Source organism: Salmo trutta, chromosome 14 (assembly GCF_901001165.1).
Source record: "Salmo trutta chromosome 14, fSalTru1.1, whole genome shotgun sequence".
NCBI lineage: Eukaryota > Metazoa > Chordata > Actinopteri > Salmoniformes > Salmonidae > Salmo > Salmo trutta.
Window position 1 is genome coordinate 26,854,261 of NC_042970.1, and position 24,864 is coordinate 26,879,124.

Genomic DNA, 24,864 nt, shown 5'->3' on the forward strand with positions numbered 1-24,864 from the left:
TTTATAAAATAGAGGTAACATAGATCTAAAATAAGTGTCATTTATATTTACAATTCCCTTATCCAAAACGGATTACTCATTTACCTAGATCTTATCAATAGATCTGACCTCTCATCAAGTTGTAAATTACAGTGCATAGAGAATAATATTATTTCTATCGGAAAAATAAGGTAGATGCTTTTCCCACTTGAAACAGGTTTGTTTGCTATACCTTATTCATGGTTTGCTCGTTCATAAAGGTGGAGGAATTATTAAGGAATTAAGTCAAGGTCAGAATATAGTTTACCTGTAGACAAACCTCCGCCACACCTTAATGTATTCGATTTCCGCCCCAAACTAATAGCGGGTAAATAGCATGCTTTTTTCATGCTTAAGTTCAAGGTCAGAATATGCAAAGAGACACAAGTGGAAAAAAGGGAATTATGTTCCATTTATGCACACTGAACTCAGGACGAAATTCCCCCCTAACTGAATACAGTAATGCTGCTTAGATTTGTTTTCCTTATGATAAACCTTGTACAATGCAGATGGGATTGATTTCAAACTCACGTTGGTGAGCCAGTGAATATTTAATTGGAAGTATTTTAGGATGTCAGCAAAAAGGCTATGACAAGGCAATGCTATTGCAGTATATATATATACTGTATATATGTTTTTATCTTGCACAATTTACTTTGTAAATTCACTTTAATAATTTGTCATAGGTAATATTTTATCTTGGCTGATAGTTTGCTGTATAGCCTAAACAGTCCATAATTATTCACTGACCAAAGGCAGTTATAATGAATCCCAATCCTACAAACATGATTAAATCAATTTAATCATTGCCAACTGGATTATACATGTTATTTTAAGGAACCTTCAATCTCCAACAATAGGATTGGAAACCTGTGCATGACAACAGTGACACACCGCTATATTCAGAGCCATTCCCACACAGGTATTCTGAGAATATCAAACACTAGTGGTAGGCATTTTTTGTAGATACTATAACAAAATTGCTTACTGCTTCAAGGATCAAGGTTAACACCACTAAAACATGTAGTTAACCTACTACTACATAGATGTGTAGCTTGAATGAAGCCTCAACATCTTAGGTGTACTGTGCTATGATTGGTTAAGAATGTGTAGCACATGGTTTATTATCACCTGTAGTAGCAAGGTGCTGAACAGAAGCGCAGACGGTACAGGCAGGCAACAGGTGGACAGACAAGCCCTGCACAATTGATGGAATGTAGGGTTATTAGCACAAAGCCTGTAAAATTGCAACAAATTACAGGTAAGCTTAATTATAATACAATAGAGAATAGCTACTTGTATATTTTTATATCATAAAATAATGATTCTGAATGATTCTTGAAATTAAAACAAATGTATAGCCTACATAGATTTAGCTGTAAACTATCTGACCAGCACGGCATACATTTACTCACTAGTTATTAAACTGCCTCTGTACAAACATACTGAGTCCAATGGGAGTGTCAAGATCAGAAAAAGACATTGACCCTGGTGTTGAATATCTGCTCGCAAATTTTAACCTGCCTTATGACAACAAAGTGTTTATTATGTTATTGCCCCCAATGCATGTGTATGTTTGAGCAAATCATGCAACAATGTTTACAATATAGTTTGTCCTGAATTGATGGAGAATGACACATTTGTTTTTCCATTGTGTGTCAGGTGACTCACCATCAGACACATATGGGTTGTATTCAATATGAGCCAAACCATGAGTAAGCCCTTTGAGCAGTTGACAGGAACATTGTTCTCACTAATAAGTATATGTACTTCTATGTCAGAAGTGGTGAGTTGAAGTAATGATTAACTAGATGATCTGAGGTCTGTCATTCTGAGGAAATTAGCATGTTGTCACAGCACCTGCATGATATAGCTAATCTCTGTAAATACTGTACAACAACTGAAAGTACTGTGTGGTGATAACCTGCATCTATTTTCCCTTCTTTCACCCATAGGGCAGGCTGATCATACACATTGGCATGATAGGGCCATGAGGGTTAAAGTCTTTTGTGTGTCTTGGTTAAACCTCTGAAATATATAACACAAAACACAATGGAGGTTATTCATTTCATATCTTTTGCATATCTCATATCTAGTGAAACATCTATAGGGAACATTGGAATGTGTTATACAGTAGGAGATTGATAACCAAGGATAAGACATTTTATTACTTTTCTATCAAGTATCGACTGTATTATTCACTTTTGTCACACTCTTTTGTTGTGAATCAGAATAGATGAGTCTGTGTGCTCTACATTGTCTGCTTGAGGTGCCACTGCCCTGCTATTTGCATTAGATCAGTCCCGATTGGCACAGGTTAAAAGACAATAAACATTATCACGAACATTGTTACATTCAAAATCACATTTCAAGAGCAGATAGAGATTTGGATAGAGATTTTACATAAATGCCTGTGGATAGAGGACTTAACTTCCACAGGGAAATTGCCTGGTATGGAGTAACATGACAAATCCTGAGCAGTGAACAAGACAGAACTGCTATTGTCTCTCTACTGACCTACTTCTGCGCCCCACTCAGGTGTTGAAACCACTCCAGGCATTTCTTCTAAAACACACCTCTATCAGGGAGTACTTTATTATGATATCAGACTCTCAGACTATTTAATCAGAGGTTCATATCTCACAACTGTTTGTTTGTTGTGCATTCACACATAATATGGAAAATGGTGTGAAAGACATTGTTCAACAATTACCTACATCATTCTGCATTTTCAAAGGCATAATTTAACAAACAAGCAAGGCTACTTCATCTATATATGGTTAAGTAGGATGTAGAGTTAAGGAGAGATATCATTTGTATTGCCTTTCATTCTTGCTGAAATTGATCCTTCTGAAGGAGATTAGAGTAGTGTGTGCTGTAATCTGAGTCACATGTGACCAGGAGAGTAGTTAGCTAAGATATCTCACAGAAATAGACTTAGCCAGGATACCCTGTTATTCTCCACTAGCTCTGCTACCTGTTCATCAGTCCTGTGTGAATCACTCACATGGTTATGTAAGGAGATCTGACTGGGATATAAAAAGGTTTAGAAAGGTGTGTGTGTGAGAGAGAGTTTGATAGGGAGACAATAGATTATGTGAAACGGATTATAATAATTGATTAGCTAAGTTTTATTTGTGGATAATTAGATAAGAACATGTGAAGTAGGAATGTGTGGAATTATCAAAGTACCCAAGTGTAATTAATGAAGTTGTTTTGTATTTATTTTTAACAGAGAGAGAGAGAACGCTTTTCTACTACCAACTTCTATTACTACCTTGGACTCCTTCATCCTTACAATGCCAAAAAGTGACACATGGCCGGGTGGTGTCGCCATAGAGACAATGACTGGCATGGACAGTGCAGGCAGCTGTGACAGTGTTGTCAGCATGAACTCTGGATTTGTAAGTACATTTGTTATCCTCACATTTCTCAAGTTGTATTTCTGAACCCGCAAAATAAGTTTTGCTAAATACATTTTATGACAAATGACTGCGTCTCACATAGAACTAAACAGCTCAGAATTAACTGAATTGACAATATCTTAAGCGTGTTGTCAGGTTTTAAGTGTTTTTAAATTGGTCTTGTGTGTCTTGCAGAGTGACGATAGCTTTGAGCACCTGTCTGCTGAGGAGAGGGCATGTCTCATGTTTTTGGAAGAGACCATAGAGTCCCTAGAGACTGAGGAGGACAGTGGACTATCCAATGATGAGCCTGACCGCCTGCCCACCCCTGGCAATGTGGCCACCAAGATGTCCCACCTCTCTGCTTCCATGGGCCAAAACAAACTCAACAGTGAGTGACCTGCCCTGGAGGGAATTAGATCCTCTTGAATATCGAAAGTATCTAATGAGAATTTTGTTTCTCTTTCAGATGTATCAAAATATCCCAGAGAGCAGAACGGTTACCTGGTTCCTACTCCGGTCATCCTGGCCAACAGCACCTCCTGCATCCTGCCAAAGGCTAGGCCAGGCATACCCCAAGATAAGGATAACTCTCTCTCAAAGCCCCAGGTTACTGCCTTGGACAACATGCCATGTCAGGGCAACCACCCTTGTTTACCCCCTGAGGTCAATGTTGTTGTGATTCCCCCTCCGTCAAAGCCCAAAGACTACCCTGGTCAGAGACCACCCCCTTCACCCAGAGGCCCTCTGTCCTATGAAGCCCTAGTGCAGCTGAGGAAGAGTGCGTCCATGAAGAGAACCCCTCAAAGTCCCACAGCTGAGACCAGAGACTGGAACAGGCAGCCCTCTGCATCAGACATACCCATTCACCCGCATCATGGAAGCACACCCAGAGGCCGCTCAGTCACCCCAGCCCAGGGGATACTTCCCCGGGAGCCCAGCAAGCACAAAGCCAGTCCTCCAGTCGTGTTCCCAAAACCCCCCAAAATCCCTTCCCACATTGCTGTGAATACCCAAAGGGATTCTGCTAACCCCACTACAGACTCCAGTGCACGTTCCTTGGGCTCATTGCCCAGGGACAGGCGTTTGTCGGACCCACATAAGGTGAGAAAGGATGCCTTACAAAAGCTGGGGCTCCTGAGAGACAATAATGAGTCCCAACCTGAGCCTGTTACGCCACTGTGCACCTCCAAATCTCACTCCTCCTTGGAACTAACTTCAGCACATGTGGGAGTCAAAGCTCCACCTCATGGTAACGCAACAAGAAGCCAGCCCTCAACTACCTCCCAGGGACCCAGAGAATCTAACAGCAGGCCAGTAAAAAGCAGCAGCAGCTTCCTCCATCGCTCTAGTGAGGAACAGCCCACCGCCCCCCTCTCACACCCGTCCAAACCCAGTGAGGTCAAAGCTGCCACGCTGGAGCGCTCAGGGGTGGGGCTTGGGAGCTACATGGCCGACCATGGGATACATCCCGATCCCCGCTCCACCACCCTGGGCAGCCAGAGGGAGGGTGGACGTTGCACCCCATCTGCTCTCAACAAAGCCTCAGAACAGGTGAAAACAACCACTGCTGCTCAGCCAGTATCCCCCCACAAGACCCTGCACTGCCCAGGCTTCAGTGTGGTGATGATGCCCAGCATGGGAGAAGACAGACGAGAGGCACTTAGGAAGCTGGGGCTGCTGAAAGACTAGGCCCGAAGAGAAGGCAGCCAAAATATCTGCCCAGAGAATAAACAGATACACAGAGGGTATCAAATGAAACAGACTTCCACCACCTTAGGGAGGGAAGCAGAAAAAAGTGGGGATTGAACCGATTTCTGTAAATATTTTGAGCATTGAACATGCTGGCTTTTCAGGAAAGACTGGCCTCTTTCTTCCATTTCTCTCTTTAAGAGAGTACTGCAGTTTAATTTACTCAGTAGTGCTGGGCAATTAATTGTCATTTCGTTTCAGTTATTTGAATTCCATTTTGTTCAGTTTTTTTTTCTTCTGTAAGCTCAATTTTAACATTGCACAGATTCTCTAGCGATAAAGCAGACCAAGCCTGAACTGTGTGAAGCCTGAACTGAACTGTGTAGGGAGTTGTAGTTTCCAACAGGCCAATATTCTACATAGTTAAGTGCAGAAAGCATGGTAATTAACTACAATGATGATAATCCATTGTGCCTACTTGTCCGTCTGTGTGTTTCTTTTACGCCTGCTACGTTGCATTAGTGTGTAGCAGACACAGAGGGCAAGAGAAGAGACAGAAGAATGCTCGATCAGAAGGGATAGAGAGTTCAGTGAGGGAAAAAAGTATTTGATCCCCTGCTGATTTTGTACATTTGCCCACTGACAAAGAAATGATCAGTCTATAATTTTAATGGTAGGTTTATTTGAACAGTGAGAGACAGAATAAAAACAAAAACATCCAGAAAAACGCATGTCAAAAATGTTATAAATTGATTTGCATTTTAATGAGGGAAATAAGTATTTGACCCCTCTGCAAAACATGACGTAGTACTTGGTGGCAAAACCCTTGTTGGCAATCACAGAGGTCAGACCTTTCTTGTAGTTGGCCACCAGGTTTGCACACATCTCAGGAGGGATTTTGTCCCACTCCTCTTTGCAGATCTTCTCCAAGTCATTAAGGTTTCGAGGCTGACGTTTAGCAATTCGAACCTTCAGCTCCCTCCACAGATTTTCTGTGGGATTAAGGTCTCGAGACTGGCTAGGCCACTCCAGGTCCTTAATGTGCTTCTTCTTGAGCCACTCCTTTGTTGCCTTGGCCGTGTGTTTTGGGTCATTGTCATGCTGGAATACCCATCCACGACCCATTTTCAATGCCCTGGCTGAGGGAAGGAGGTTCTCACCCAAGATTTGACGATACATGGCCCCGTCCATCATCCCTTTGATGCGGTGAAGTTGTCCTGTCCCCTTAGCAGAAAAACACCCCCAAAGCATAATGTTTCCACCTCCATGTTTGACGGTGGGGATGGTGTTCTTGGGGTCATAGGCAGCATTCCTCCTCCTCCAAACACAGCGAGTTGAGTTGATGCCAAAGAGCTCCATTTTGGTCTCATCTGACCACAACACTTCCACCCAGTTGTCCTCTGAATCATTCAGATGGTCATTGGCAAACTTCAGACGGGCATGTATATGTGCTTTCTTGAGCAGGGGACCTTGCGGGCGCTGCAGGATTTCAGTCCTTCACGGCGTAGTGTGTTACCAATTGTTTTCTTGGTGACTATGGTCCCAGCTGCCTTGAGATCATTGACAAGATCCTCCCGTGTAGATCTGGGCTGATTCCTCACCGTTCTCATGATCATTGCAACTCCACGAGGTGAGATCTTGCATGGAGCCCCAGGCCGAGGGAGATTGACAGTTCTTTTGTGTTTCTTCCATTTGCGAATAATCGCACCAACTGTTGTCACCTTCTCACCAAGCTGTTTGGCGATGGTCTTGTAGCCCATTCCAGCCTTGTGTAGGTCTACAATCCTGTCCCTGACATCATTGGAGAGCTCTTTGATCTTGGCCATGGTGGAGAGGTTGGAATCTGATTGATTGGTTGCTTCTGTGGACAGGTGTCTTTTATACAGGTAACAAGCTGAGATTAGGAGCACTCCCGTTAAGAGTGTGCTCCTAATCTCAGCTCGTTACCTGTATAAAAGACACCTGGGAGCCAGAAATCTTTCTGATTGAGAGGGGGTCAAATACTTATTTCCCTCATTAAAATGCAAATCAATTTATAACATTTTTGACATGCGTTTTTCTGGATGTTTTTGTTGTTATTCTGTCTCTCACTGTTCAAATAAACCTACCATTAAAATTATAGACTGATCATTTCTTTGTCAGTGGGCAAACGTACAAAATCAGCAGGGGATCAAATACTTTTTCCCCTCACTGTAGTTGCTTCACGAGTTATATCTACCTAAAAATATTTGATCTAAGTATGCCTTATTTACTTTGAAGAACAGACACTGAATATCCCTTTAAGCATGGTGAAGTTATTAATTAGGCTTTGGATGGTGTATCAATACACTAAGTCACTACAAAGATACAGGCGCCTTCCTAACTGAGTTGCCAGTGAGGAAGGAAACTGCTCAGGGATTTCACCATGCCAATGGAGATTCGAAAACAGTTACAGAGGATAATGGCTGTGATAGGAGAAAACTGAGGATGGATTAACATTATTGTAGTTACTCCACAATACTAACCTAAATGACAGAGTGAAAAGAAGAAAGCCTGTACAGAAAAATGTGTCAAAGGAATTAACTTTTTGTTCTGAATATAAACCACTATGTGTGGGGCAAATCCAACACATCTCTGAGTGCCACTCTCCATATTTTCAAACATGGTGGTGGCTGCATCATTATATGCGTATGCTCGTAATTGGCAGGATGGGAGTTTTTCTGGATAAAAAGAAACGGAGTGGAGCTAAGCACTGGTAAAATCCTAGAGGAAAACCTGGTTAGTCTCCTCTCCACCAGACACTGGGAGACAATTTCCCCTTTCAGCAGGACAATAACCTAAAACACAAGGCCAAATATACACTGGAGTTGCTTACCAAGACCACATTGAATGTTCCTGAGTACAGTTTTGACTTAAATCGTCTTGAAAATCTATGGCAAGACTTGAAAATGGCTGTCTAGCAATGATCAATAACAAACTTGACAGAGCTTGAAGAATTTTGAAAAGAATAATGGCATAATATGGCATAATCCAAGTGTGCACAGCACTAAGGGGCCGATTCGGACCCAAGTTAAGCGCGCGTAAATGGAACCCGCTATTCATTTGGGGTGGAGATCTAATAAATGAAGGTGTGGCGGAGGTGTGTCTACAGATATGGCGTATTCTTATCTTGACTTAATTCCCTAATAATTCCACCACCTTTACACACGAGGAAGCCATAAATAAGGTCTAGCGAACCCACCAATTCCAAGTGGAAAAAGCATCTACTTAATTCTTTCCGATAGAAATAATACTTCTTTCCATGCAATGTAATTTACAACTTGTTAAGAGCTATTGATAAGATCTAGGTAAATGAGTAATCTGTTTGGCTAAGGGAATTGTAAATATAAATCACACTTGTTTTAGATGTATTTTACCTTATAATCGCTGGATGCAAATGTGAAACCAGTCATATGGCAGCAAACAGGAGCATATCAACATACCCACGGTAAAGTTTATGAATTGTTGTGCCATTATGCAAAATGTAAATTGTAAGGGCTTTTAACTTGCAGAGATGGGCACTCTCGAATGTCTTAATTATAGGCTACCCAGACTTTCTCTGTTTCCTATTTGTATCATTTTAATAGTCACTATCAGTATCGATTGTCAGTAGGCCTAATAACCACACATATTCAACTGTCAATTTCCTGTTAGTTCCCTTCAGATGGTAAACCTACGTTATCATTCCATTTAATTACATTGTTTCATTTACATTCATTTGCTTCCTCTGTAAACGCCGTCATGACCGTGTGGTTGTTGCTGAAAATCAGTAGTGACAATTGATGATATATAAAAAGAAATGTAAACTAATTAAATCATTATGGAGCAGCGCGCAGACCAAGCCGTAACAGTTTGAACCTGACGCATGGCGCAATACTTGGCCGTGTCGTCACACAGTTCCATGGTTAGTGCAGGCAATAGACGAGGGTATAGCCTACTATTGTACACTATTCTCCCTATTATAATTCTACTGTATATACAGTAATCTTTCAACATTACCATGGATTGAGGAACTGAATGTGACAATTTTCAGAATGAAGCAAAGCACCATTTTCTTTATTTTGTGCATAAAGCCTCTCCAAACTTGTTTTTTTATGATTCTAAAGTATTTTCCTAAACCTAAATAATCTACAAGATCAGAGTATTTTTTTTATCTACCAATTGGTGCTGAAACAGATAAGAATATGCATATATTTAGATGGCTTTCTTTCATTGATACCTAATATTCTGAAGCCGTTCTCTCGATATATTCTAGTGAGTCTGTCAACAAAATTCTAACTAAAAGGTACACCGTCTTTAAAGGGATGGCTTAAGATAAATGTACTGAAAACCCTATTGAATGAAAACTCCACGAGAAAATCTGTTGGCCAGCAAGTGGGAGGATTTTCAGGGGTTGAATGAAATTTATTCAGAGCGCACAAGGCAGCCATACCTGCAGAGTGCATTAAGCGACTGAATAAGGTAAGTCTGAACACCAAATACTGAGAAGTGCATAGGAAAGGCGTCCGTGGGAACGTCAAATTCCTAAGTCTGAATCGGCCCCTATGAGACTTACCCAAGAAGTATACCCAAACGGTGTTCTATAAAGAAGACTCACAGCAGTAATCACTTCCAAAGGTCTTTCTAACATCCCACTGGGAAAAACAGTTTGAACCCCCAAAAAATCTATGTGATAACATTAAATCAACGTGGAAAACTAATTGGATTTGCTAAAAGTAATCAACACAAGGACATTTTGAATTATTTCAGCCAACTTTTAACATAAATCCAATGACGTGGTGATATATATATATTTGGGGTGGAGATCTAATATATTTATAAGTTGACAACTCAACCAAATGTAAATAAAAACTGACGTCTGTGCCCAGTGGGATGTATTGTCTCGGGGGGGGGGGGGGGTGAATACTTATTTAATGAAGATATATTCATTTTTTATTTTAATTAATAATAAAAAAAGGTAAATGGAAATTTTTATTTCACTTTGACATTATTTTGTGTAAATCGTTGAAGAAAAAAATTACAATTAAATACATTGTAATCCCACTTTGTAACACAATAAAATGTGAGGAAATCCAAGGGGGGAATATGTATGATAGGCACTTTAACAGGCGTATCATATTTGTGTCATAATTGCTGTGTAACAGACTGCATTCGTGGTTGAGATGTGAACGTATTTGATCATACACTTAAACATGTTGGACTATTTTGTGTCAGATGACCATTTCCTTTCCATTTTTTTCCTGATTGAGCTTCCCATTGTTAAATTACAGCCATTTGTTTTTCCTCCAACCCTCACAACCCAATCAAAGAATAGGTTTTGTACAAAAAGACAATTATTTATACAGGTACTTTCCACCAGCTTTACCTTTCTCTGCCTCAGTGCACCCTCCTCTCCTCTTACAGACTAGTCATACTACTCATTTTACACATGCCACTTTCGCAATGAGAAAGCCTACTCAGCTGTCTGTGTGTTATCGGATTATCTTGGACTGCATCTCTATGTGAACCTGTCCTACTGAACAGACCAGTGCTTTCTTTTCTGTGGTGCTCATTCCTAATGTCCAAACAGCTCTTTCATTTCATTAAACAGTTTCAGCGAGAGGTCAGTATCTTATATACCCTGTACCTGGAAATGTGGTCACAACATCACTGTTGCATTGGTTCCACTTCAGTGTTATCTCTCAGTGAGGTATTATTGTAGTGGAGCCGTATCCATGTCTGAGTGGAGTACTTTGCATATGATGGTGTCACCTCTCTCAACTGAAACGCCTGCCATCGGTCAAGTCATACTGAACAATGGATGGAAAAATCGATCCGTTACAGAAGTGGGAAACACAATACAGAGAAAGAAAAGATTTATGATTTGATTAATCCATCTTCAGACTAAATGGACACCCCCCAAGTGATGTTCCATTGTGATGGCAATTTACAGTATGTGGTTAGGAATATTAAAGAGATAGTTCACCCAAATTACAAAACTCTGTAAACAGTCTATGAACAAGGTATGACAGGAATCCATGCTTTGGTTGTGTTTACCTGGTTTCAAATGCTAACTTTTTTGCATTTATGGCACAAATCCAATGCAAGTCAAAGGTACCTATATTAGTATTTTCATGTTTCATATCCAAATCATCTTAAAGTATCTACAAATGTATTGTGTAACTCAATTAAGTTAGTTAAAGATGTCGACATGAAGCGTGGAAAGGCTAATGTACAGTGCCTTCAGAAAGTACTCGCACCCCTTGACTTTCCACATATTGTTGTGCTACAGCCTGAATTTATAATGATACAATGTTGATTTTGGGTCTCTGGCCTTTATACAATACCCCATCATTTTTTTAAGTGGAATTGTTTTTAGATATTTTTACAAATGTATAAAAAAGGAAAAGCTGAAATGTTTTCAATATGTATTCCTCCCCTTTGTTATGGCAAGCGTAAATAAGTTCAGGAGTAAACATTTGCTTAACAAGTCACATAAATTGCATGGACTCACTCTGTGCAATAATAGTGTTTAACATGATTTTTGAATGACTACCTCATCTCTGTACCCCACGTATACAATTATCTTTAAAGTCCATCAGTCGATCAGTGAATTTCAACCACAAAGACCAGGGAGGTTTTCCAATGCCTAGCAAATAAGGGCACCTATTTGTAGATGGGTAAAAACATTTTTTTTTAAAGGCAGACATTGAATATCCCTTTGGGCATGGTGAAGTTATTAATTACACTTTAGGTGGAGTATCAATATGTCACTACAAAGGTGTCCTTCCTAACTCAGTTGCCCGAGAAGAAAGAAACCGGTCAGGGACTTAACGATGAGGCCAGAATTTTATTAACCTTTATTTAACTAGGCAAGTCAGTCAAGAAGAAATTCATATTTACAATGATGGCCTACTCCAGCCAAACCCGGACAACAATGGGCCGCCCTATGGGACTCCCAATCACGGCCGGTTGTGATAGAGCCTGGAATCAAACCAGGGTCTGCAGTGATGCCTCTAACGCTGAGATGCAGTGCCTTAGACTGCTGCGCCACTCAGGAGCAGCAGGGACTTTAAAACAGTTACAGAGTTTAATGGCTGTGATAGGAGAAAACAGAGGATGGATCAACAACATTGTACTTACTCCACAATACTAACCTAAATGACAGAGTGAAAAGATGAAGCCTGTACAGAATAAAAATATTCCAGAACATGCATCCTGTTTGCAATAAGGCACTAAAGTAAAACTGCAAAAATGTCTCAACGTCAACAGTGAAGATCCGACTCTGGGATGCTGGCCTTCTAGGAAGAGTTCCTCTGTCCAGTGTCTGTTCTTTTGCCCATCTTAATCTTTTATTTTTATTGGGCAGTCTGAGAAATGTTTTTTTCTTTCCAACTCTGCCTAGAAGGCCAGCATCCCGGAGTCGCCTCTTCACTGTTGACATTGAGACTGGTGTTTTGCGGGTACTATTTAATGAAGCTGCCAGTTGAGGACTTGAGGCGTCTGTTTCTCAAACTAGACACTCTAATGTACTTGTCCTCTTGCTCAGTTGTGCACCGGGGCCTCCCACTCCTCTTTCTATTCTGGTTAAGCCAGTTTGTGCTGTTCTGTGAAGGGAGTAGTACACAGCATTGTACGAGATCTTCAGTTTCTTGGCAATTTCTCGCAGGGATTACCTTCATCTCTCAGAACAAGAATAGTCTGACGAGTTTCAGAAGACAGTTCTTTGTTTCTGGACATTTTGAGGGCCTCTGTACGCCTATGTAGATATTCCATAAAAAAATCAACTGTTTCCAGCTACAATAGTAATTTACAACATTAACGTCTACACTGTAGTTCTGATCAATTTGATGTTATTTTAATGGATAAAAAAGTGATTTTCTTTAAAAACAAGGACATTTCAAAGCGACCCCAAACTTTTGAACGGTAGTGTAAATCGGCTTGAAAATCTATGACAAGACTTGAAAATGGATGTCTAGCAGTGATCAACAACCAACTTGACAGAGCTTGAAGAATTTAAGAATAATGTGCAAATATTGTACAATCCAGGTGTGCAAAGTGCTTAGAGAATTACCCAGAAAGACTCACAGCTGTAAATTGTTGCCAAAGGTGATTCTAACATTCATATTCAGAGGTGTGAATACTAATGTAAATGAGATATTTCTGTATTTATTTTCAATAAATTAGCAAAAATGTCTAAAAACATGTTTTCACTGTCATTATAGTGTATTGTGGGTAGATGGGTAAGAGAAAAATGAATATTTAATACATTTTGCAGCCACTCTAACAAAATGTGGAATAGGTCAAGGAGTATGAATACTTCCGAAGGCACTGTGGGTGCCATTGACTCACATTGGATTTGCGCCATAAATGCTCAAAAGTTAACATTTGAAACAGTGGACAATTTAAACAACCAAAGTATGGATTGATGTCATACCTTGTCCATAGACTGCTTACAGGGTAAGGAAAACAATGTCATTTGGGGTTAACCAACCCTTTCAACTTAAATTGCCAATGCTATTGAAATGTGTCATTTTCAGGAAAGGTAAATTACATTTTGCTGCTAAATAAGCCTGGCTCAGATTATTACAACCAGGGAACAATCAATTCAGGTCGTCTGTGTCACTCAGCTCCCTGGAGGTCACAAGGTTGCTCCACACTCGTCTTGTTTCCAGACAACACGTCATTGACACGTCTTTTTAGAGGACAGGAAACCGGAGGCTACCCTCCACCGTCATACATGGCCTGTTAACACTCTGCTGCTATGACAACACCACCCTGGCCCCAGTGCATTTGTAGTGTCATACAGATTGTGTGACACTGAAACTGGTCTGACATGTTTGGCTCTCAGATCTTATTTCTTAGCCCTGATGCTGAAAGACTGAAGATGACCTTCCTGTTAGTGATGCTCAAAGACAAATATTTTGCACAACCAGACATGAATTCTGGGAAGTGAAGTAGTACAAGACATGAAATGAACAAGATACACAGAAAGCTACAGAAAACATATTGTTTTAACAATTACAGTATATGAGCAGCAAAATCCACAACAGTGATAAACAGTATATTCAAGGTTCACCATTGTGTCACAGAATTAAGAGTCACTGCAAGCACTATGGTGTGGCATTATCTTCGCTAACATTTAAAAGTTGCAACAACAAAAAATAAACACCCGAAGCATCACATTGCCAGACCAAGTGTCCATGTAAAAGTGCCATTATATTGCTGGTTACTGAAAGTTCAATAGTGAACTACTAACAACCTAGGGTCAATCACAGTGGATGAATTAAATACTCTACCTAAACAAGCCAACGAATTGTGAGGTTTCTAGTGGTCAAAAAGGGTGGCAGGTAGAAATGGTGGATAGACTGGGGGAGGTGGTGACAGTAGAGTGCCTCTGTAGCCCAGCTCTCTATGTTTTGCTTTTCTTCCTCTTCACCTTGCCATTGGCTGGGGTGATCCCAGTGACTCGAGGCGGAAGGGGCAAGGGAGGAGAGATTCAGGGCTGAGTGAGGGGCCGATATTGGAGCCGCTGGAGGTCGGGTGAGGCGTACCATTCCCCCGGGGTGCTGAGTGCATGGGAAGAGGTCATCAGTGGAATAACCACATATGTAGGGCAAATGATCTATTGAAGTTAAGCGGATAGCAGGCTAGATCTTTTGAATGTTTCCAGTAACCGACTCCGACCCTTCTAAAGCTATTTTGTATTAGCAAGCAGTGCATTGGTATGATGTGGTGTTATAATTGTCACATTGTATTTGAATGTTGATTCCAAAAGTATCTGAATTGTATTATTTTATTGTCTATTCAGGCACTTTCCCTTTGGTCTGCACACATCATTAAATAGTTTGACTGTTTTTATGTTAACATTAACTGCACCTCAGTCACAGATGTGACTCCAGTCACAGTTGAATTCAGGTGAGAAGAGTGCGCTCTGACGTTTCCAGTAAGAAACAAGCCTACCCCTATATAATAATGAGAGCAGTGAAAAGGCATTGGGCTATTGGTTCAGGGGAAGGGCCTGCATCTCCTGGTCTTACCCAGTCCCTTAAGGGGCTCAATGCCCAGCAACTGGTTGACTCTCTTAGGTTTGAAGTAGTTGCTGGCGAAGTTCTCGCTGTCACTGCGGTTCATCATCTCTTTATATCAGTCCTCATCGTCCTGCACAAAACATAGGCAACGATGAAGGATCATAAACATTTTGTTTCGTTCCTCATATCCCATAGGGGAGGTAAAAAATAGAAATGAGTTTAATAATACAGAAAAATAAAAGTACAAACTTGAAAGGATTCTCCTGTGTCAGCTGCTGAGCTCATGCATACAGAGAGCCTCTGAGCTGAAGGAGCTACTGCTGAAAGAGAGAAGGGACACAACAGAGGATGAGAAACCTAAACAGGACCAACCATCCATGTAGTCACAACATTGAAAATCGAAATAAAAATAGTCCATCCACTGAAAGATGAACATTCGTTCTAAATTCAAAGACATCTTCACAACATAATTTCTTCCCTGGTCCTCCGCTCACCTGACGGCAGGGCTGTTTTCTGCACCAACATGTCAGGTAGCCTCCAGGTGACGCTGTCGTCATCCCAAGTGGCCTCCTTCCGCAGGCGACCCAAGTTGCTGTAGTTGCAGTCACGGCGGACCAGAGGGGCCACGCGCTCTAGCAGGCTCTGTAGCAGCTGGCCCTCCCCCTCCAGCCTGCGGATTGCTGCCAGGTAGTTATTCCTCTCTAGCTCAAACTCCACCTGCAGGTCCTGGATCCCCAGCTTGGCCACCTTCAGCTGTGACATCACATCAGAAGAACACCACTTAAAATGACCATACAGACTTAAGTCTGTCACAGTACATAATGTATTAACAGAATAGGCAAACACAATGCAAATGTGTGACAGAAATGTGGTACAGGAACAAGCATGTTAGTAGATAAATTATTAATCTGGCATTTCTTTTCCATGAAGATGTGTCCCTCCTTGCCCTGGGTGTTCTCTAGGAGTCGACTCTTAGCATGGACTTCCTCCTGGATGGAGTCGTAGACATTGAGCATCACATTGTCACTCTCCTCGCCATTCTCTGCTAGGGCCTCAATCAGCTGCTTCTTTCTCTGATCTGCCAGAGTATTCCTCTGTCGGTGTCTCTGGTGCAGCTCCTTTTTCTGAGCCTGCTCCCCTCCCACCACCTACTGCTCTAACTGCTGTAGCCTGGAGACAGGACAGGGCACCAAGCCACACCACTGGACATTATGTTATATAAAAGGGAGTGTGTGTGAGTGTGATAACTCACCTCTTGAGTACATGCTTCTGGTCCAGAGGGCCTGGGGTACCGATTGGAGGAGAGTCTGTATTCTCCTCCCCCTCAGACCCTGTCTGGACACCTGTGCCTGGCTCACCTACAAGAAGAGAAGTTACATCATTAAAGGGACCGCTCTACTCAGATGTGTACTACTACAAAATGCATGCATAACCAGTTACCCACAAGTACTGGGAACTTGATGCATGGGTACCTTGGCCAGGACTGGTTCCAAATCACTAAGCTCATGTGCAGTGACACAACATAATTCCTCCTCAAGAGCTTGTTTCATAAGGATGGAGAGCTCTGACACTAGGCAATGAGAAAACAAGGCTTAATATCCTGTAATGTACTAGAGCACTATCTATACACCTGATTGTTAAAGTTATTTATCTTCAGAAAATCTGTCTTATTAAAATCCTTGGCTATGGTCGTCTGAGTGAAATTTGAATTGGTTGGAGTTTTGAATGTAGACAGGGATGTTGTAATGGTACCAGCAGTGGTAATAGAGTGCCCTCTGCTGGTCCGGGGCTTCTCCAGATTGGACAGCTTGGTCTCATATGAAGAGCGCAGGACAGCAATGTCCTCCTGAAGCTTGGCCTTGGACTCCTGCTCTGCATTATACTCAGCCTGAAGCCTGGCCAGCTTCTCCTCGTACTCCTGAAGGTCACAAATAGGTCAGTTGAGCTCCTTCTGCTAAGCAGCCTCATTCAACTTCTGGAAGTTTACACACCTCTTTCTTCTCCTTCTCTGTTTGTGCTGGACTGAGGCCTCGATGGACCAGCAGAGGGCCCCGCAGACAACTGACCATCCAGAAACGCTGATTAAAATAGGACCATGGAGAATAATCCAATTTTAATCTAGCACTTTGATCTTCTATGTGCAAACTCTTAATCTCAATGGTTAGACAAAGTGTGGAGAAAAGCATGGTGCTCACATGACAGGTTGGCATTGCCCAGCTGGCCAGAGATTAAGGCACATAGCTGCTTGATTTCCTCATGGTACTCTCGGAGCAGGGGATCCTTGGGGTCTTCGTTGATGCGGGGCTTGTTTTGGATGCTCTTGGCCCTGTTGGCGTAGCGCAGGGTGCCCAGGCTCTGCTCATAGTTGTTGTCTGCAGGCGAGAGGCAGACCACCATCAGGGTGCTAGTGTTCCCTCCCAGGGAGTCCTGCAACAACCGGGTCAGCTTGGAGTCTCGGTAGGGGATGTGTTGAGATGACATTGCCTAGAGCCGACTGGGACAGGTTGATCTTGGTGGCCTCACAGAGCCGTTCCCTGGTGGTACCCGTCTTAAACTGGCGCTCGCTGCCCGCCAAGTCCAGCAGCACACGTTTTCCTAACTAGCATGTTATTTCGTTTCAGATATATACTGGAATGTCCAATACCCCACGAGCTGGTGCTGCATGTAGTTCACCATAATCAAGTTGTGAAAATGTAGTAGGATTTATTGTAGGCCTACCTCAACCAAAGGGTAAATGATCTCGTTGTACATCTGCTCAGTGTCTTGGTCAATGAAGAGGCTTCCATCAAAGGTTAATTGTTTTGGTGGCTCCTCCTTCGCCCCTGGCTTCTTGATGAAACACTGACAGCGACTCATCTCTACGGATACTACCGTCTTAACAATTCAACATTTGCTCCCTATCATTCATCGGCGGACAACTGACCACTACCTTCACTGACTCTGCAGCCATTTTTGCCTGTCTTCTTGGGGTGTCTGATTATCAGACCCGCGTACTAGTGACAAGCAAGGCAACGCCAATATCAAAATTATAGTCAATCGTCAGTTGTTGAATCCATTTCATTCAGCATTGTGCAAGCTAGAAAAATAAATAGCTAGCCTACTGTTATTTGGAAGCTAAACAATTAATCTAACTAGCAGCCATGACAGATCTTTCCAGCTGACATGCTACAACTGAAGTGATCAGAATAACAAACATCTAACCTGTTGATCTGGTCATAGAAGCATGACAGCAAATCAGAACGCTAGCTAACTAAGCTAAGGACGGTAGCTAGCTTGCCACATTGGCCAAGCCTCAAAGCAAACAAGTTCACAACCTGTACTAGCTAACCTGCAAGACATGTCAGACTGTTAATTGGTTGGAATAATTTCTTGTCAAATCAATTATCCACGTGCTATAAAAACGTAGTATTGGCAGATGGCTCATTTCGTCCAATGAATACAATCCGTGCTCAAAAACAAAATTATACGCAAAAAAAATATCATCTCGCTCTGTCTGTCCCCTTCCCATCGCGTTCCAAGTTGCTAGGCAACCATAAACTTGTGATAAAACCACGTCGTGTGAAAATTGCCAAGAAAATGTTTTTGCTGCCTGTTGTCTTTCCAAAGAGCATAAATTGAAATCACTTCTTGTTCCCCCTAAATAACAGACTTAGATCAAGTTAGATGTGTGCATTTATGCATATGTATAAAATCTAGCAATGCATTATGCATAACACAACAATAAAAATATAAAAATAGCCTACACTTTGTGGTGTAAAGTGAGTCATGTACCATGTATCATGTTCTCACAGAACTTCTTAAAACATGCCGTGAAAAACAGACAGCATAACACGAGGCATACAGCTTGACACATACAAAAAAAGAAAATCCCTCTCATTCATATATACACACACTAAATTCCTACTTTAAAAAAACGTATACAATTTAAAAAGTAGGTGCAGCTAAAATAGAATATACATCTCACACACACTTGCATAAAAAAAATACATCATAGGCTAAGTGCCAACATCTTACTCCACACCAGAGCCTTACATGTATCTAAATATATGGCTCTGCTCCACCCTTGTGATCAAACTTCCCTTTAGCAGGTGAATTGTGATAAACATCACTTATCAGAAATCTCAAAACAATAAAAGTAACCTAAATGAAGCACAGAAGTGAATGAATTGTATTGTATTAAAGGTGTCAGTGTAACATGTCAGTGTCTCTTAGAGAATGGGATACATCAATCAATCCAATGTTCAGAAATGACTTTTAAACCCATTGCTTCCTCTGGTTATATTCTGCATTCTTTCTTTTGAGGCTTTGGTGTGCCTTGCCAACATTCTCCTCCCACTCGTAGCAGTGATTTACACGGGCACAACTCAAAGGAAAGTCCAGCTCCTCCTTGAACTTTGTGTAGTGCTCTATCAAAGCAGCAATGGTGCAGAATTCTTGTTGGCAGTTCTAGTAGAAAAACATAAATGACTTCATAGCTACACATTGAACATACATTAACAAAGAGTTTAAATTGGAAGTTAAAGAAAGTTGATGAAAATGGAATGCTTGAGCATGATGGTTCACCTCAAGCCGGTATGTCCCTTTATAGGTGTTGTCTATGAGGTGGGTGATGAGGCCAGAAGAGAAACGAATGATAAGAGAGCCACAGCCAGGTCTCTTAGGATGCGGGCAGAGGAGGTACGAGCCCAGGACGTCCTCTGCAAGCAGGGAAGAGCTGCTGTCACTGTAACACATGGGGGGGGGGGGTTGAAGACCAATGGTAGCCCTGAGATGACTCACATGACTTTCATCAAGCAAACACACCATAAAGCACACAAGGAACTGGTCTGGGATAAGTGCGAGTCGGGTAAATGTGGCTCAGTTTTTAGAGCCCGGCGCTAGGAATGCAAGGATTGTGGGTTCGATTCCCGCTGGGACAACCCTATGCAAAAACATCTATGCACACATGACTAAGCCACTTTGGATGAAAGTGTCTGCTAAATAGCATATATTATTATAATAAAAGAGGGGGACTCACGTGGTGATGCCGGCCCAACACCACACCGCTTGAGCCAGAGCTTCTTCTGTTTCGGCAAGACTCGGGGCCCGGGCTCTCCTCACTGGCATTTTGTCCTGCCCCTTTCCTGTTTCACATACAAGATAAGAGATTCCTTAGCATCTTGGGATGATCACATTTCAAGATGTCCCTCAAGGGAAATGTTGTTTGCTTTGGATAACCTCCAATCTATTTCCATTCCACCTCAAGTGGAGTCACTGTGGAAAAACTTACTGATGTGAGTACAACTACTGTTTCAAGGAAAACTGTGATAAAGGAGTTCATAAAACTTCATAACATGTTCACTTTAAAAATGCGTGGTAAAAATCTTTAACGTTACAGTAATCACAACCCTGTGAAAAAAAGTGCCTACAACCTTATGTAATGACAAATCAATACAATGAAAAATGTAGCCTACACCACAGACGTTGAGTGAGTGCCCTTCACAAAGCACTAAGGGTTTGCATTACCTAATGAACTGTTTCACTCTTGAAAGAGCTCTCTGCACACTTAGCCCACCTTGTGGAGAGTTAAGCCGATCCTGGAGGTGGCGTTGTTTGTGAGGGGTGTAAGTGAAGGAGCGATAGGCCCCTGAGCGCAGTACTTTGTTGCGGATGGCTTTCTTGCGCACCAGGGAAGGAGAGGTGGTGACGTTTTCTTGGATGCTTGGTTGTTCCTCAGTTGTTGCGCTGTTGTTCTTCAATGGGAAGACCTACAATAAAGACCCATAGAAAGTGTTAACAGGTCAACAGCTAGGCCAGCACAATGTACAGGGTTCAGCTACACAAATAAAATAAATAGCATTATTTCACTGTGCTTTCACAATTCAGTTAAAACAAACAGGTTTGACTGACCTTTTCCCCTGGGAGTAAGCCCTGAGTGGGGGCCCTTCTGAAGGACACAAGGGCGCTGACACTGAGAGGGAAGCCCTGGTTGAGGAGGGAGGGGGTACAGTTGGGCAGTGGGCCTGCAGACTCAACTTGAGCCTCCTCTGGGTGCTTCTCCAGGTAGGACAGCTGGAAACAGCGGCACAGCAACAGGTTCAAGAACTGGGCCTTGGAGGGAACACACCAGAGACAAATTATACAATAAACTGCAGCTTAAAGCCATCACAGAGGAATTTCGTTGACAACCATGTTGGGAGACAAAGATCTAACGCTGGTTCTTACTGCTCTGGCATGACTAGCCTTGAAGAGGTGGCAGTATAGTTGGGCATCAGGGTTGCCTGGGTTGTGGGAAACAAAGGCGAACTGGGCGTCCGAGGGGTGGGCGGTGGAAAGGGAGACCCTTCGTAGAGCATGGGCCATGAGGATGGTCTACAGACAAGGAAAGTTAAAAAAATAATAATGTTGATGTAGTGAACACAGCTCTAATAGCATTGATACACGTGCTTTGCTCTGAGAAGGTCAACTCTTACCGTCTCATCTTCATCATACATCTTCACACCTTTGATGGAAAATTTCAGGGACACTGACCTCCTTTTCTTGCATGTCTGTGAAAAAGTTCAACACCTCAGGCAGGCACATCCTTCCAGTCTCAAGTTGTTTTGGGGGCCAAAACAATATATATTCTTTGCATTATAGTTTATCATTGTTGTTCTGAACCCATTGCCTGCAAGCCGTTGTTAAAGTCACGTTAAATGTGTCATTTAAATTGGCCATTAAGATATGTCCATCTATTGCTTTCATGCCCTTTTTGTGGTTTGAGCACCTGACCACGAAAAGGTCTGTGCATGACCCCATCTCCACCATAAATATTTGTGAACAGTCAAGACTTGCCTTAAAGTACTGCTGCTTTCTAACTTATTACCAGCACCTACTTTGAGAGACTTGAGCTGTGTGTGCAACTGCTGCATCTGATCATCCAAACAACAGTCATCCACAGGAAAGGAGCCAACATACTAATAAAGAAGAAAGACTACATGTTACATTTTAGCAGACACTCTTATCCAGAGCGACTTACAGTAGTGAATGCATACATTTCATACAATTTTTCTCAGTTTTAGATAAACATCATGTAATGTAACCAGGTGCAGAATACAAGGGAAGAGTAAAGGCAAGTAAGATTTCTTCCTCTTGGGAAGTACTTTTATTTCAAACAAATAGTACTTCCATATGGGGAGGAAAAATATGGCTTACCTCAGCTGACCTTTTAACTGTGCCATCATCCCTGACTGGTGTCTCACCCATCCTTATCACTCCTGAGTTAGATTTCTTTGTCCTGCTGTTTCTGGAGGACTTATCCTGAGTGCTGCAGGAGCAGATGGCATTGTAGCACCCAGCATTATAAACATTGGACATGTCAACAACGTTGCGTCTGGTAGTGTTATTTTCCCCATGGGAAAAATGCTTTTGTAACCAGGAGGTAGTGATAAAAAGAGCTGTGAACGCAAAACGTTCAATTTAAGCAAGACACAGGTATGTGTTGTGGTAGATAGTAAGTCTACAGTAACTTCAAAAACATGAAACTGTCAGATCTACACAATACTTTTGAGCTAATATTCTATAAGAGGAACAGGAGCTCAAGCAGTACACCTTTTCAGGCGCCGATAATCAGCTCCGCTGAGCTCCTGCCCAAGTCAAGCACTGGATCTAAACCTTGTCCTCGTGAATTCTGAAAATTATAAGCGCACCTGCAATCGAATAGATTGTTGCTACTATTTCGTTTGAATCGTCGAATTACTAGCCAAACATTTTCAGTAGCATACTCTTAGCCCTACTGGTATGGATTTCGTCACATTTCAAAATTAATTCCATAGCCTTCAGACTATTATTACAGCAGTCAGAGCACGCGGGTGACACCCATTATTCTGTTGTCTGAGCGGCCAGAGCAAACACTTACGCACGGATGAAGTATTTCTAACATGCAGGCGCAAGTTTGGTAAACATGTCAATAAATTAATTATAATAAAATACCTTAATTTAGTTTCAAACCAACGCTCTTTTCACCTCCGCACTCGTACTCCAGATCCTGTGCCACAGTTCCAAATCCAAACTCTGATTTCCCCTCCTACTCAAGGTTCCTTCACCTTGTCAAGCTGACGGGTCCGTGTACATTTCGTTATTTTGATTTCCGAATAAAAACGGAGAATGGAAAAACGCAAAACGATTCCGTTTCTCAATTATTTTCTCAATTATTGTGTCAAAATTGGACATGGAATAATGGAAAACAAATAACACAATATATGAAATGTTTGTTTTTAGTTTTGTTTATACCGGAAGTTCGGGGTCCCAAGTGGTGCACTACATCTCCGTGCTAGAGGCGTCACTACAGGACCTGGTTCGATTCCAGGTTGTATCACAACCGGGGATTGGGAGTCCCATAGGGCAGCGCACAATTGTCTGGGTTTGGGGTTGGCTGGGGTAGGCCGTCATTGTAAATAAGAATTTGTTCTTAACTGACTTGCCTTGTTAAATAAAGGTTAAATAAATAAAAATACCCCCTCAAAGAATATTGATGTCCTGTAGGGTGTGTGTGTTTACAGCCTAGGTTGGAATCACAAAGAAAGGATTAAACTGTGTGTGACAGGAAGAGAAAAATACTCATGCAGAACTTAACATTCCAATAGAACAAACTCAACAACAACTGAACAAAGTTGGCTTGCACTACTAGCTGGCTACTGACTAGCTAGCAGGCTGGATAGCTAGGCTTTTCTGGTTACTGGCTGTAGTCATGCTAGCTAGTGGAAGTAAGTTAGTAGTTCAACCTGCTACACGATTAAACTGCCCGGCCAGAGATACCTGCTGCAGAAAGGTCAGATTTCTACATTACTTTCTGTTGCTAACCTAGCTAGATCTTCTGTCTGCTGATGGTATTTATTGACTGAGTAATAATGAACAGCAGTTACTGTAAATTGTTACCTATCTGGCACTTTGCATAGCTAACTTAGCTATTGCTTACAGACAACAATATCCAATTAAGCTATATTCAATGTGAGGGTGTGTCTGTCTGTGATATCTGGATATTCCTGCAGGAGAAGCGCACAGTATTGCATTTGAGCAGATCATCATCAACTTCATGTACTTACATCAGCCAATACAGTAAGTTCAAATAAGCATTTTTATTGGTAGGGGTATACTTCACAAACATTTCCTGCTTACTGAAAGGCAGACTTACGCTATACTCTTCAGTTGTGAACACGACTATTGTTGCGACAATTGGCCTACTTTGAATGTATACAGGCATAGGATCTTAATTTGATCACACTGTTGTTGCAGGAAATTTCCTGTGTCAGAGTTGATTTTCCTGTATTAAAAATTATTTTCCTGCTGTGATAATATGATCATATTAAGATCCTACATCTGTAGGGGGGGGGGGGGGGGGGGGTGATCAGTGATACGGAACCAGTGTAATATAACTTGTTTACTGATCCCCCCCCACACACAAAGTTTGATCACTGCCCTATCCAGAGGACATGATACTCTCAAGGTCCTGCACTACTGTCTCCTACAACACCCTGATGAGAAGCAATAATCCTGGCCCCATGACTGTAAGTCTACATACAGTGCATTCGGAAAGTATTCAGACTCCTTGACTTTTTCAAAATGTTGTTACGGTACAGCCTTATTCTGAAATTGATTAAATCGTTTTCCCCCCCTCATCAATCTACACACAATACCCCATAATGACAAAGCAAAAACACGTTAGACATTTTTGCCAATACTAAAAATAAAAAATATTTGAAAAA

The 24,864-nt window shown here is 41.8% G+C and overlaps 3 protein-coding genes and 1 pseudogene across 3 annotated transcripts; 1 reads left to right on the forward strand and 3 right to left on the reverse strand.

Moving 5' to 3' along the window:
- The first annotated feature begins 1,166 nt into the window (after positions 1-1,166).
- Positions 1,167-5,471, forward strand: LOC115207703 (specifically androgen-regulated gene protein-like). Its single transcript, XM_029775095.1, has 4 exons — positions 1,167-1,279; positions 3,254-3,422; positions 3,618-3,813; positions 3,892-5,471. The coding sequence occupies exons 2-4, from the start codon at positions 3,318-3,320 to the stop codon at positions 5,112-5,114; spliced, it is 1,524 nt and encodes a 507-aa protein (XP_029630955.1). The 5' UTR covers positions 1,167-1,279; positions 3,254-3,317; the 3' UTR covers positions 5,115-5,471.
- Positions 5,472-14,109: 8,638 nt separating this feature from the next.
- LOC115207706 (kinesin-like protein KIF17) lies at positions 14,110-15,262 on the reverse strand. Its single transcript, XM_029775097.1, has 2 exons — positions 15,152-15,262; positions 14,110-14,680 (listed from the first exon to the last, which is right to left on the reverse strand). The coding sequence occupies exons 1-2, from the start codon at positions 15,246-15,248 to the stop codon at positions 14,547-14,549; spliced, it is 231 nt and encodes a 76-aa protein (XP_029630957.1). The 5' UTR covers positions 15,249-15,262; the 3' UTR covers positions 14,110-14,546.
- Positions 14,110-17,998, reverse strand: LOC115207199 (kinesin-like protein KIF17; annotated as a pseudogene).
- A 798-nt stretch (positions 17,999-18,796) lies between these two features.
- On the reverse strand, positions 18,797-23,400 carry LOC115207705 (SH2 domain-containing protein 5). Its single transcript, XM_029775096.1, has 10 exons — positions 23,093-23,400; positions 22,316-22,427; positions 21,997-22,077; positions 21,595-21,669; positions 21,347-21,493; positions 21,032-21,232; positions 20,697-20,889; positions 20,160-20,265; positions 19,706-19,865; positions 18,797-19,588 (listed from the first exon to the last, which is right to left on the reverse strand). Exons 2-10 carry the CDS (start codon positions 22,364-22,366, stop codon positions 19,397-19,399), a joined length of 1,206 nt encoding a protein of 401 aa, XP_029630956.1. The 5' UTR covers positions 22,367-22,427; positions 23,093-23,400; the 3' UTR covers positions 18,797-19,396.
- Between the last annotated feature and the right edge of the window lie 1,464 nt (positions 23,401-24,864).

Excerpts from the sequence above, each read along its gene's own strand:
- LOC115207703 (XM_029775095.1), top strand. The coding sequence starts at position 3,318 with ATGCCAAAAAGTGACACATGGCCGGGTGGTGTCGCCATAGAGACAATG. Across the intron at positions 3,423-3,617 it reads TCAGCATGAACTCTGGATTT|AGTGACGATAGCTTTGAGCA; the intron begins GTAAGTACATTT and ends TGTGTCTTGCAG. Across the intron at positions 3,814-3,891 it reads GGGCCAAAACAAACTCAACA|ATGTATCAAAATATCCCAGA; the intron begins GTGAGTGACCTG and ends TTTCTCTTTCAG.
- LOC115207706 (XM_029775097.1), bottom strand. The coding sequence starts at position 15,248 with ATGATGAACCGCAGTGACAGCGAGAACTTCGCCAGCAACTACTTCAAA. Across the intron at positions 14,681-15,151 it reads TGAGCCCCTTAAGGGACTGG|CACCCCGGGGGAATGGTACG; the intron begins GTAAGACCAGGA and ends CCATGCACTCAG.
- LOC115207705 (XM_029775096.1), bottom strand. The coding sequence starts at position 22,366 with ATGGGTGAGACACCAGTCAGGGATGATGGCACAGTTAAAAGGTCAGCT. Across the intron at positions 22,078-22,315 it reads CAGTTAAAAGGTCAGCTGAG|TATGTTGGCTCCTTTCCTGT; the intron begins GTAAGCCATATT and ends CTTCTTTATTAG. Across the intron at positions 19,866-20,159 it reads TGTTGGGCCGGCATCACCAC|TGACAGCAGCTCTTCCCTGC; the intron begins GTGAGTCCCCCT and ends CATGTGTTACAG.